Source organism: Myodes glareolus, chromosome 3, assembly GCF_982192425.1.
Source record: "Myodes glareolus chromosome 3, mMyoGla1.1, whole genome shotgun sequence".
Classification (NCBI taxonomy): domain Eukaryota; kingdom Metazoa; phylum Chordata; class Mammalia; order Rodentia; family Cricetidae; genus Myodes; species Myodes glareolus.
In genome coordinates, this window is record NC_142028.1 from 78,348,242 (window position 1) to 78,362,112 (window position 13,871).

At 43.9% G+C, this 13,871-nt stretch overlaps 1 protein-coding gene across 1 annotated transcript; it reads left to right on the forward strand.

The window, feature by feature from the left end:
* Positions 1–325: 325 nt before the first annotated feature.
* On the forward strand, positions 326–1,575 carry LOC148122719 (cytochrome P450 4B1-like). The gene is made up of 4 exons (XM_087905008.1): positions 326–385; positions 825–934; positions 1,168–1,319; positions 1,434–1,575. The coding sequence occupies exons 1-4, from the start codon at positions 326–328 to the stop codon at positions 1,562–1,564; spliced, it is 453 nt and encodes a 150-aa protein (XP_087761134.1). The 3' UTR covers positions 1,565–1,575.
* The last annotated feature ends 12,296 nt before the right edge of the window (positions 1,576–13,871 follow it).

A 13,871-nucleotide genomic window follows, 5' to 3' on the forward strand; every position in this document is an offset into this window, starting at 1 on the left:
CTGTTAAGAAAAATCCTCTCCTCTGGCACACAGAAATCCAACCAGACCAAATTAAACCAAATTAAAATGCCCATGTTTTCATAAATGCAGCACTCTCAGGTGGCCGAGAGCATGGCAGTGGAGACAGCAAACCAAGTAGCACATGTCAAACCCGGGATCAGGGGTTCCTCTTAAAAACCCTGTGGGAGTGGTCCCGACCCTCCCCCCCGGGAGGGGTCAGAACCTGGCATGCTGGGATTTGGAGTCCAGACCAATGCAACTCCCAGGCCTGGGGTGCTGGGATGGATGCCAGGGACTGTGGTGATGCCCTCAACTTAACATCACAATGGGCTGCCCACTTCTCAGAGTTAAAGTGGTGAGCATGGCTCCTACATGGTGGTCCCAGGTAATGGTACCTCTGCCATTTTGAAAGGCAAACAGGAGGAGCCAGCACCCAGTATCTGCTGCGACAATGCTGGTTACCATTTTAAAATCTCTCCAGGATAGAAAAGGATTGCAGGTTCACAATAGGACAAATTCAGACATAAAGAACTCTAGGTGAATCTGGAACTTCTGAGAGAATAGGCTGAGCAAGGACCTCTGAAGGTCTGTGTGGGAGTCTGGGACCTCCAAAAGAGTTGGCAGGAGTCAGAGATCTCTATGATTCCTGGCATGAATCTGGGACCACTGAGAAATTAAGCAGTAGTAGGAGTTGGGAGAGGAGTGAAGATCTGTAGTTAGCCTACCTGCTTCCCTGGCCAGGCAGCCCAGTTCTTCCACACGTTACCTCCTCTCTCTCTCTCTCTCTCTCTCTCTCTCTCTCTCTCTCTCTCTCTGAATTGCAGCACAAGTGGGAGAAAAAGGCCAGTGAAAGTAAGAGCTTTGACATCTTCTGTGATGTAGGCCACATGGCGCTGGACACCCTTTGGCAAAGGAACAGCGGCCTAGGATACAGGTCAGAGGCAACTCTACCCAAGGCTCTCAGATAAGGAAGGTGGAAGGGCACTTGCTCTCTGGTTGGAGAGGTCTTGCCTTAATTAACCCAGGCCCTACTCATGGTGGAAGATACGTTGGGTGTTAGTGAGGAGGTTTAAGGAGGCAAGAAGAGGTGCGGGAAGTATTTTAGAAGGGATTCCTAAAAGACATCTGCTCAGGCCTCTTCCTCTCCCTCTGCCCTCTTTTGTACAGAGACAACAGCTACTATATGGCAGTCAGTGAGCTCACACTGCTGGTGCAGCAGCGCATCGAATCCTTCCAGTACCACAATGGCTTCATTTACTGGCGCACTCCACATGGCCGCCGCTTCCTGCGGGCCTGCCAGATAGCCCATGACCATACAGGTGGGCCTCTCCTTCAACCCCCTCTCCCCTCGCTGCCTATGCCAACCAGGAAACCTTGGTTCTTCCTCTGGCACAGGACCAAAGCAGGCAGTGACACCTATGCTCTTGGTCTAGATCAGGTCATCAAGCAGCGGAAGGCAGCCCTGCAGGATGAGAAGGAGCAGAAAAAGATCCAGCAGCGGAGACATCTGGACTTCCTGGACATTCTCCTGGGTGTTCGGGTGAGTGCATGGTGCCCACCTTAACTGACAGCTGGTCCCAGGGAGGTTTTTAGACTCTCCTTAAGGCAAGCTCCTTGCTCAACAAATATAACCTACTGCTTGCCCATGGCAAAAATCAACAAAGGTAAAATGTGAAGCATACGTGTGATTGGGCTGTCACACTAGGGAGCTGACAACCTGGTCACATGGCGGCAGCTTGCAGACATTTCTAGACTTCCACGATCCCTAAATATTTTGGCATTGCAGAACTTAAAATTTATATTTCATTCTTTCTCTCTCTCTCTCTCTCCCTCTCTCCCTCCCTCCCTCCCTCCCTCCCTCCCTCCCTCCCTCCCTCCCTCCCTCCCTCCCTCCTTTCTTTCTTTCTTTCTTTCTTTCTTTCTTTCTTTCTTTCTTTCTTCCTTCACTCCCTTCCTCCCTTCACCTCCATCGTTTCCTCTGTCCATCTCTTATTCATCCCCCTTATTTTTCCCTTCCTTCCTCTATTCCACAAAACTCAGTGCCTATCCTGAATCAATTTCTGTGCTAGGATGCAGAGGTAAGAAAGAACTTTCATGGCCATCCATCTGCATATAGTATAGTGACTGGGTTAGGGAAAGCAGTGTGTGAATGTTGATGAATTCTTCTTGGGAAAGGAGTTCTTGTAACCTATTTTTTTTTCTCTTTTTCTTCTGTTTAAAACAGTATGGAATCATTCTATTATGGTGCTAATGACAAGTAGATTGTAATAATATGCTGAAATAAAATAAATTTAAAATAGAGGGTAAAAGTGTAGGAAAAATATAATTTTCATAGTTGTCAGAATTAAAAAGAAAGAACGATCATCAGGGTTTTCATGCACCTTGTGCCTACTCTGACTGCACCCTGGACAACTCCAGGAGTTGATTCACATAGACTACGATGCAGCACATGTACAGCGTGTCCACTCTGTGTTGTGGCTTCATAAAAATGTTCAGACCTGACCTGACATGTAGTAGGCATTAAATGAAGGGTATCTCATTATTATTAACAGCATAATAACTTCCTGAGAGCTAGTCAGTTGACAGTCAAAAGGCTACAATAAACAGCTGCTGCCTATATGACTTCATGGTGGCCTGGGTTCACTGTTCTTGTTTCCATTCCACAGATGTCTGGGTTAGACACTGTTCTTCGTACCTGGATACTGGAGCTGTTGATCGTTATGGCTAAAATACTTTGAATGTGACCAGTGTCAGTGCCAGCTCAGTGTCACTGGCAGTGCACAGACAGAGGCTAGTGGCCCAGGTAGGGGGACATCAGAGGATTCAGGCCTAATGTGGAGGTGAGCCTGGCTGCCTCATGACCCCTTGTCATCAGCCTCTTTTCTGCTTACAGGCAGCCTGATCTCTATGCACATCTATGCCCTCCACAGGAACAGTGCTGTGTGGTCTGACCCAGAGGTACTGCATCTCTTGGTTTGGAGGGCAGACAGGGTGTGGGCTGTTGGGTTACTTTTGCCAGGATTTGGTTAGTATTTAAGAAATTCCTGTCTTGTAGGTCTTTGACCCATTGTGTTTTTCTCCTACATGCCCTTTTCTGCAGACCCCAGGTAGGGAGAGGGACAACATTCTCAGGCCCTCAAGACTGTGAGTAAAAAACTGATGACCATCATTGGGGAGGCATCATTATGGAGCATGCTGTGATAAGAGGGGGCCTTTTGCGATTTTTTTCCTGTTCCTGGGAAATGGGTGGGGTAGATGTTCCCTTCTGTGGGGGACTGTAAGCCAGAACTCCCAGTGGGAAGAAACTCAGTGAAGCCCTTTACCATGCTCCTAAGATTTACCTTTTAAACCAGCATTAACAAATCAATCAATCAATCAATCAATCAATCATTATGAATCCACAAATAGTTACTGCTTTTTTGTAGGTGTCTAAGAACTCTGGGTAGCCAACAGCTTGACGCCTCTTTTTGCTCCTTGTTGCAGGAACTGCATCGTGCAGCAGTTCGCCTTGAGCGAGATGAAGGTGGTGGCAGTCCTTTGTTTGCTGTGCTTTGAATTCTCTCTGGATCCCTCAAAGCTGCCCATCAAGATTCCTCAGCTGGTCCTGCGCTCCAAAAAGGGCATCCACCTCCACCTCAAGTCACTGGACTCTGGGAAACAGGTCTTTGTAGATCACGGCTTGGACAGCACAGGCTCTGGTTTTTCCTGGGACATTATCCTCCTTGATTGAATATGGAGTCATCATGGATCCCAGCTTTTGGGCGCTTATAGATGTAAAAGATTTGGGGCTGACTGTCTCATGGAAGGAAGTCCCTTGTAAAAATGTATGTTTAATGACTCACTGTTTGGATTCTGTAGTTCATTTCTTCACTCCAAAAATATTTATTGAACATCTGGCTATCATAAGAAGCTCCGTTTCTTTCTAGTAACTCTATGTCTTTCTAAAACAAACAAAAAATCAGAGACATGCATTCCAGGCCTTGAAAAACCTTAGTGAAGACAATGGCAATGTTGTCTTGAGATTTGTGGAGGAGGAATGTGCAAGAGGTATTGCTGGATAGAATGTGATCTTTCATTGACATGCATGTCCTTTACTGTCTTTGTGTGTATTTTAAATATAATGAACAACAAGAAAAATTGACTCATCTAAATCTGTACAAGATAAAGAATAACTATAAAAGCAAACTCCCACCACCAAAGTGACAGAACATGAATTGTGTCTTTACTGGTGTGATGTCTTCCTTGGGACATCTTTGTGACTTTCTTTCTTTCTTTCTTTCTTTCTTTCTTTCTTTCTTTCTTTCTTTCTTTCTTTCTTTCTTTCTTTCTTTCATTTATTTATTAAAAATTTCCACCTCCTCCACTCCTCCCATTTCCCTCCCACTCCCCCACTCTCCCTCCCTCTCCCTCTCCAGTCCTAAGAGCAGTTAGGGTTCCCTGCCCTGTGGGAAGTCCAAGGTCCTCCCCCTGCCCATCCATGGTGCGGGAGAATTGTCTGTATTCTGTCAATCATATTTTAATAAAACGCTGATTGGCCAGGCAGGCAGTATAGGCGGGAAAGCCAGACCGGAAGTAGGAGTGGAGTAAAGAGACTGGGAGTATTCTGGGACACAGGAAGCCCTCAGCCACTCCTGCACAGACCACCGAAGAGGCAACATGTAAGCTGTCACACTGAGAAAGGTACTGAGCCCATGTGGCTAAAATAGATAAGGATAATGGGGTAATATATGTTATAAGAGCTAATAAGTAGCCTGACCAAATGGGCCAATCAGTTTATAACCTAATGTAGACTCCGTGTGATTTTCCTTGGGACTTGCTGGCTTGTTGGGGTACTGGGTGGGACAGAAACCCCAAAAAGCCAGCCCTCATACTACATATGGCGCCAACGTGGATAACTGAATCCACAGAAAGCTTGAGAAAGCTTGGGAACGAATAGAGTAAAGCATGTTTTGTTGGTAGCAGCAATTTCTCAGGTCTGCTCTGCTTGCTAGAGGCAAGCAAGCGCTCTCATCTAAGAGAGGCTTCCTGACTCAGCTTTAGCTGCAAAACCTTGCAGCTCTTTTAAGAGGTCCTGCCACGAAAAACTTAAACGGTGTTGATGTAAAGCTCAATGCATGCTTTTCGGTTTTCAGCCATAGCAGGAGAAAAGCTGCGCTGTTTTAAAATGCTGACTTTCTGGGCTGTCCTGCCAGGGCAAACTCTGACTCTTTCAGGCAGGCAGTCCGACTGAGTGTGGTCTGTGAGCAGAATGCTGCAGCTTGCTGACAAGGACCTTGAAACGCCATAGAGTTGTGGCAGTAAAAGGCTTCAGTGGTACCTCAGCCACAAGGCTGGAAAGCTAAAAAATGAGCTGGATCTAGCCGTCAAAGCCACGGCTTTAAAGGAGAGGACTAATCTTCTCCTTAAAGACTCATGTAGTCAAAAAAGAGAGAGAGATACAGTAAAGAGAGGTTCAAAGACGAAGAAAACCTCTAAATGGTTTACAGTGTGTTAAAAATATATGCAGGATAAAAGTTAAAGTTCTTAAAGTAAAAAGAAAGAAAGAGAGTAGTTAGGTGTGGTAGAACACACCTTAATCCCAATGCCTGGGAAGCAGAGACAGATCTCTGAGTTCAAGGTGTGGTAGCACACACCTTTAATCCTAGCACTGGGGAAGCAGAGACACGAGGATCTCTGTGAGTTCAAGGTGTGGTAGCAAACACCTTTGAGCCCAGTACTGGGGAGGCAGAGACAGAAGGATCTCTGAGTTCAAGGACAACCTGGTCTACAGTGTTATTCCAGGACAAAGATATACAGAGAACCTGTCTCAAAAAGTAAAAGTAAAAATAAAAAAAAGAGGTTAAAGTAAAGCCACACAAAGATGGAAAATACAAAGAGAATCTTGATACTGTATGTTTTTATGCTCTCTTTGAATTGTTTGAATGCTGAGGAAGGAGCAACAGCTGCTAAAAGACTTTTGTTTATAAATACTGCTGAACTAGCCCAAGATAGGTATTTTGAAAATACCTTGGCTTCAAAACTGAAGTCAAAAGGTATGCTACTTTGGAGAAGAGGTTTTGCTTTTGTTTCCACAGAAAACGAGAGGCTCTGGATTTATTCAGAGTTAAGAAAAATCACCTTTGACCAAGGGAGGCCACCTGAAAAATCTCCGACAGGAATAGATGGCCCAGATGTCTGAGTTCTTCATCCAGAACAGGTTCAAGACTGCTGCCTGAGATGATCAAGACTCACAGGATACTCCAGTCAGGACTTGATGATAACTCTAAGTTTTCTTTAGGTCCCCATAAGATCATCAGCGCCCCCAACCAGCAGGAAGTAGCCTGAAATACTACGCCCACATTCCCAACAAATGGACTATGGGTATTTTCTTTTGTTTAAAAAAAAAAAAAGAGGGAAATGGTGCGGGAGAATTGTCTGTATTCTGTCAATCATATTTTAATAAAACGCTGATTGGCCAGGCAGGCAGTATAGGCGGGAAAGCCAGACCGGAAGTAGGAGTGGAGTAAAGAGACTGGGAGTATTCTGGGACACAGGAAGCCCTCAGCCACTCCTGCACAGACCACCGAAGAGGCAACATGTAAGCTGTCACACTGAGAAAGGTACTGAGCCCATGTGGCTAAAATAGATAAGGATAATGGGGTAATATATGTTATAAGAGCTAATAAGTAGCCTGACCAAATGGGCCAATCAGTTTATAACCTTATGGAGTCCTGTGTGTAATTTTTCTTTGTTGCTTGCCGGCTGTTGGGGTACTGGGAAGGACAGAAACCCCAACAAGCCAGCCCTCATACTACACATCCAGGTCTAGGAAGATGAGCATCCTAACAGACTAGGCTCCCACAAAGTCAGTCCATGTAGTAGAATGTCATTTCTAACAGTGGTGTCTCGTAGTCACACAGAGCTTAGGCCTTCATGGTATTTCTAGGGAAGGTGCTGTGGTCTAGGAATTCCTTCTGATTTGTGTTTATGATAAAAAAAACTGCCTTGGCCTAGTTGATAGGGCAGAACTTAGGTAGGTAGGGAAGAAAGAACTGAATGCTGGGAGGAAGAAAGGAAGAGAGACGGAGCCGCCATGGAGCCGCCAGATACAGACATGACAAATGTCTCCCAATAAGCCACTGCCACGTGGCAATATACAGATTAAGAGAAATTTGTTATGATTAATAACAATAGCAAAAATGGCAGTTTATGGTTGGGACCCACTACAATATAAAGAACTGTATTAAAGGGATGCAGCATTAGGAATATTGAGAACTAGTGTTCTAGGGTTTACTGGGTGATATCTTTCCCACTTGAAAGGCTACATCTTGGCAAATCTGCCCCAGGACACTTGCTAACTCCTATCAAGCCACATCAAGACACAGATCTCCTTGTAAACTCAAAGAAGAGATGCAAAGGTTCTTGTATAGTGTGCCTGTTGGCTATAAGCCTTAAGAAACTTCCTTGCCTTTTTGTCCTAGCACCAGATAGACCTCTCTGAACAAAGTAGAAAGGTTTCAGAAGTTATCTCTCAGTGCTGATTGTCTAGTCATAACCACCATGTGCCTCTGGGTGGCATCTGAATCTAAACTTTATCATTTTAGATCTTCAGAACCTTGTCCATTGTGAGGTAAGGACAGGATGGAGGCACACCTTCTCTGATAGGAGAAAGCTGTGACTATAATTTAATACTGAGGAAAGGATCCTGAGAGACATTAATCTAGGAGGAACTTGAGCTGAGGCTTCCTGACTCTGATGTCTTTTGTCCAAAACTCCATCATTACTACCAGTTCTTTTGGAGCTTGTGTATCAGTGGGGATAAAGCCAAGATCTCTGCCTCAGATGTTTGGGTGTGATCTCTTGTACACTAGAGTATGTACTTGTTTATGTGTGTAAATTGGGACCTCCTGGGTGAGGTGAGTGGACACTGGAACTGGTGGCCATCACAGATGATCACAGATTCACCTTTATGACTTTTCACACACACCCAGAGGGTCCCCTGTTCTTGTGCATGCAATGCCCACGTGTGGGTGGAATGTGCTGTGGGTGTGTAGAGAGTGCTTGCATGAATGGCACTTTTTTTTGCAGAAGTTCAACAACTTTAATATCCATTTATGTAATTTAAAATATAAATAAGATACTGAAACTTTGCATAATTCCAAGACATTTATGCTCTCCTGATTTTTCTGATTTTTACTCATATAGATTATTTTTCCTTATCCTTGGGCCACACATGTAGAACCATGGCTTCTCCTATTTAATAAAAAAAATTATATTTTTAATGCATTTGTCACTGATTTTGTTTATTGCTGTGTACTATTATTCCACTGTTTGGAATAATTTTATGTTCGTTCATTCTATGAATGGCACTTTTCATGCATCATGCAGGGGAATGCTCAGGACTGTGAACTCAGTCTTGCTCATTGCTTCCAGGCAGTAGAATTGTTTTCTGGTTACACATTTTATCCCATTTGGTATCCTGTGGTTAGAGTGTGTGTCCTTGCCTGGGTACACAGAATTCTGTTCAGTGCTTTTACTTTCAAAGGAAAAGTTCTCTCAGCATGGCCAAATGAGACTTTCTGGACTACTTGAACATTTTGTGCATGACAATTTGGGGTCTTGTTCATGCCCAGTTCTCCCCTTGGTCAGGTATTGAGTATTCAGTCTGGTGTCCCCTGCTTTTCCTCAGAATCACTCTGCACTAGCCCTGCAAACTGGAAGGTTGAGAACTAGGTTGGAAGTCCTGGTTGCAACCAGTGGATTCAAGAGAAGCCATTCTAAGAAGCAGGCCATGGCATACCAGGGAAATCTGTCCATGGCATCATGGATCCTGATCTAGGAGCAATTTCAAGCAATGTGGAATCACGACAAACACTGTGTGTGACACTGGGAACTTTATTGTCCAACAGAGGAAAGATGGAGAAACTTGTGTAGAGGACAGTCAGGTAGAGAGAGACTATGCAGGAGAAATGTAGACAAACCAACTAGTTGACAGTCGTGTAAAGACCATGCCAGGCTTCACAATGGCTTCACAATGGTGTTGAAGCCCTAAGTTTGGAACCCATGTAGGTTACCTCATGATTCCAAAGAGGTTAGTATATTGCATTGAGAAAGACATATTATGCTGGGAAAATTACCTTGGATTTTTTTAGTGGGCACGATGATGTCACAAGAGTCTTTTCAAATAGGAAAGAAACTAGAAGAGAAGAGTTCAGAGAACAGTCCTGTGCCAAGGAATGATGATTTATACTGAAAAGTGGAAGAAGACAATTTCCCAGAGAACTATCCAGAAGGTTGGCTTCACCAACAACTTGGTTTTCTGCAAGTGACACCCATATCAGACTTCTGAGATCCAGAACTGTAAGATAATGACACTGGACCACCAAAGTTGTGACAGTTGGTTATTGGTGTAACAAAGAATCATTTAGGGAAAATAAGACAACAGAAAGATAAAGGGCAGGAGAGGAGACTAGAGGACAGAGAAGACTAGGGATCAGATGCAGGTAGTAAGAGACAGAAGACAAATAGGGAATCTAGAGGAGAGAGAGAGGGGGGGGGGTGCAGGAGGCATGGGAGCAAAGCTGCGAGGAAAGATGGGCAGACAGAAAGCCAGATGGTGACAGGAACAGATGACATGAAGAGGGGATTTCAGGCAGCATGCTCATCGAGTCTGTCCTTGTCCCTACCAGAATCAGTGGATCTTCTTGAGCTGCAGGTAGATCCCATTCTTGGCTTTCAACACAAGTTGTCGTAAGGGGACTGGGACCCTGGTGCAATCTGCCAGCAGCTCAAAGCAGAGTAGGGTCAGGGCCACAACCACCTTCAGCTCATTCATAGCAAATTGTTTCCCAATGCAGTTTCTGGGTCAGAAAGGGACAATAAAACTCAATGACTTCTGACCTGAGCAGGGAGGAATCCCTGAAATAGCCCAGAACAGCATTCAGGGGCTACCTTCACAGGTCCAGTCTAATCTCTGTCATTACAGGTCATGCCCACTTCTTCCCCAGGCTGTGGCTCTCCTGACTTTTGATTCAGCCTCTGTGTATTTCCGGCTACTTTGACTCTAGTTCTTTTAGAGTTATGAAGTCTGTTAGGCCAGCATTATAAGCATTAGAGCTCAAACTTGTGAATTATTTACTAAGTTAATCATTGCTTAGGTTACTTCATCCAGGGAGATCTAGGGCATTGCTTCTGAGGACTGGCGTCTGATTTCAGTAGAAAAGTTCCTAAGGGGGACTCTGTTGGGAATCCTCAATTGACTGTCCCATCTTCCTCCTAATTAGAGTACCTCTAACCCCTTAAACAGTTTAGCCTTCTAATTGTACTTTAGAAAAGTCTCTTGTTCCTGCTTCAGTTTTCTTTTCTGGACTTCCCTGATCTCCCCAAGTTTCTGCCCACTATGATCCTCTGTACCTCTATCAGGTAGGGCTCTATTCAGAAGCCTAGCTGCAGCTAACCTTCAACTGGCTGGATCTCCTCACCTCTTTTCTGCACATCTCATTCCCTACTTCAGATCAAGTTGTTCATGTGTTGACAATGTCTCCACTCCCTCAGACTGCATATTCCCTAAGCTCAGGCCAATGAGCAGCTGTCTCTTATTTCTTTGCTGATTTCCCCTTTTTCTAAGGCACCCACAGAATCATCACTGTGATATTTAATGATAAGCCACAGTCAGAGCATACAATGATATCAGGAATATAGAACATTTTGAAAACAGCTCAATGAATGAGGGAAAGAATGGAGGAAGAATAAATTTTGACTACAGATATAGTTGTCTTTGTGGAATACAGTTTTGAGATGGAAGCAGGGATATGAGAGTATCTTTCATTCTTTTTTTTTTTAAATCTAACATCACACCTGACACAAGAAACTCCTTAATATTTTATTTTAAATTCAAAATAAACATTTTTATTTGGCTCTAAATTGTATTTCAATGGAAATTTAAAAAGGCTTCTGAGCAAAGCAAGGTGTGGTGGTCTGTATGTGGTTCTCAGAACTTGGAAAGCTTAGGCAGAGGGATCATGAACTCCAGGCAAGCCTGAGCCTTTCTCAGAAAATGCCAGCAGCTGAATGCTTCATTCCAACCTAAGCTGAGTTTCCCACTACTCTGCTGTCTTCTAGTGTAAGTGGCATGATTCTCAGTGCGTGGATGGGGGGACATTCAACCTGAAGTATATCAAATGCTAGACAGCCTGTGTCTGGAAGAACAATTGACTTTAATCCTGTTCTGTAAAATCTCATTTGCCCCTTGAGTAATTCATTAAGTATAGGATCAGAAAAACCCTCTGCTCTGCCTTTTAAAGCTAACAGTAAGTTGGGTCCCCCGGAGCCTTGAGGATTTTCCTAGAAGCTATTGTAAAGCCTTCAACTTGTTCAGTATCTATTTCAGGATGGTTTTATATTTCACTCACCAAGAATCTTTTTTTTTCCATTAGACTTGTTTATTCAAGTATCCGAAAACACTCTTTCCACTTCCTCCCCTCCTCCCAAAACCCTCCCGCTCCCCCCAACTCCCCCCTCTTCCTCTCCTCCTCCCTCACCATTCCCCAGAGCAGTCAGGGTTTCCTGCCCTGTGGGAAATCCAAGTTCCTTCCCCCTCCCTCCAGGTCCAGGAAGGTGAACATCCAAACAGGCCAGGATCCCAAAAAGCCAGTCCATGCAGACGAAACAAGACCCAGTGCCATTGTCAATGGCTTCTCAGTCTTCATTTGGACCTTGGGGGCTCAGTCAGCCCCCATGTCAACCACATTCAGAGAGTCCAGTTTGATCTCATGCTCGTTCAGTCCCAGTCCAGCTGGCCTTAGTGAGCTCTCATTCGATCAGTCCCCTTGTATCAGTGGGTGAACGCACCCTTCGCGGTCCAGACTTCCAGTGCTCCAATGTGGGTCTCCGTCTCTATCTCCATCCATCGTCAGATGAAGGCCCCCTCTGATTTTGCTTTCCTTGCTCACGATCTCCCTCCCTCTGCTTCTCATTTGGGCCTAGGGAGTTAAGTCCAGTGTTCCAATATGTGTCTCTGTCTCTATCTCCATCCATCGCCAGATGGAGGTTCTATGGTGATATGCAAAAATTCGTCAGTATGGTTATGGGCCAAGGCCAGTTCAGGCATCCTCTCCTCTGCTGCCCAGAGTACAATCTGGGGACCTCTCCTTGGGCCTGGGAACCCCTCCAGAATCAAGTCTCTTGCATACCCTAAAATGGCTCCCTTAGTTGAGATATAAACTTCCCTGCTCCCATAACCATCCTTCCTCCCTCCCCCCTCCCATTTCCCCAATCCATCCCCGATCCTCCCCCTCTCCCCTCTCCCTAACCATCTCCCCGTACTTCCACTACTTTCATTCTTCTACAGGTTGACATCCAGTTATGCCAGCACCATTTGTTAAAGATGCTTTCCTTCTTCCATTGTATACCTTTAGCTCCCTTGTTGAAAATCAAGTGTTCATAGGTTTGTGGGTTAATATCTGGGTCTTCTATTCGATTCCATAGGTCGACTTCTCTGTTCTTATGCCAATACCAAGTTGTTTTCAATACTGTAGCTCTGTAATAGAGTTTGAAGTCAAGGATGGTAATGCCTCCAGAAGTTCCTTTATTGTATATGATTGTTTTGGCTATCCTGGGGTTTTTGTTTTGCCATATAAACTTGATTATTGTTCTCTCAAGGTCTGTGAAGAAGTTTGATGGGATTTTGATGGGGATTGCATTGAATCTATAGATTGCTTTTGGTAGAATTGCCATTTTTACTATGTTGATTCTCCCAATCCAAGAACAGGGAGGTCTTTCCATTTTCTGGTATCCTCCTCAATTTCTTTCTTCAAATACTTAAAGTTCTTGTCAAATAGTTCTTTCACTTCCTTGGTTAGAGTAACCCCAAGATATTTTATGCTATTTGTGGCTATCGTGAAAGGTGATGTTTCTCTGATTTCTCTCTCTGCTTCTTTATCCTTTGTGTAGGAGGGCAACCGATTTTTTGGAGTTGATCTTGTATCCTGCCACATTACTAAAGATGTTTATCAGCTGTAGGAGTTCTTTGGTAGAGTTTTTGGGGTCGCTTATGTACACTATCATATCGTCAGCAAATAACGAAAGTTTAATTTCATCCTTTCCAATTTGAATCCCCTTGATCTCCTTATGTTGTCTTATTGCTACTGCTAGAACTTCAAGCACTATATTGACGAGGTATGGAGAGAGTGGACAGCTTTGTCGTGTTTCTGATTTTAGTGGAAAGGCTTTGAGTTTCTCTCCATTCAATTTGATGTTAGCTGTCGGCTTGCTGTATATTGCTTTTATTATATTTAGGTATGATCCTTGTATCCCCAGTCTCTCCAATACCTTTAACATAAATGGGTGTTGAATTTTGTCCAATGCTTTTTCAGCATCCAATGAAATGATCATATGGTTTTTTTCCTTCAGTTTATTTATATGATGGATTACATTGATAGATTTGCGTATGTTGAACCAGTCCTGCATCTCTGGGATGAAGCCTACTTGATCATAATGGATAATTTTTCTAATGTGTTCTTGGATTCGGTTTCCTAGTATTTTATTGAGAATTTTCACGTCAATGTTCATAAGTGAGATTGGCCTGTAATTCTCTTTCTTAGTTGTGTCTTTGTCTGGTTTTGGTATCAGGGTAACTGTAGTTTCATAAAAGGAGTTTGGCAATGACTCTTCTGTTTCTATATTGTTGAATACATTAAGGAGTATAGGTATTAGCTCTTCCTGGAAGTTCTGGTAGAATTCTGCATTGAAACCATCTGGTCCAGGACTTTTTTTGGTAGGGAGATTTTTGATAACAGCTTCTAATTCTTCACGACTACAAGGTCTATTAAGATTGTTCACCTGTTCTTGGTTCAACTTTGGTATATGGTACCTATATAAAAAATGTCCATTTC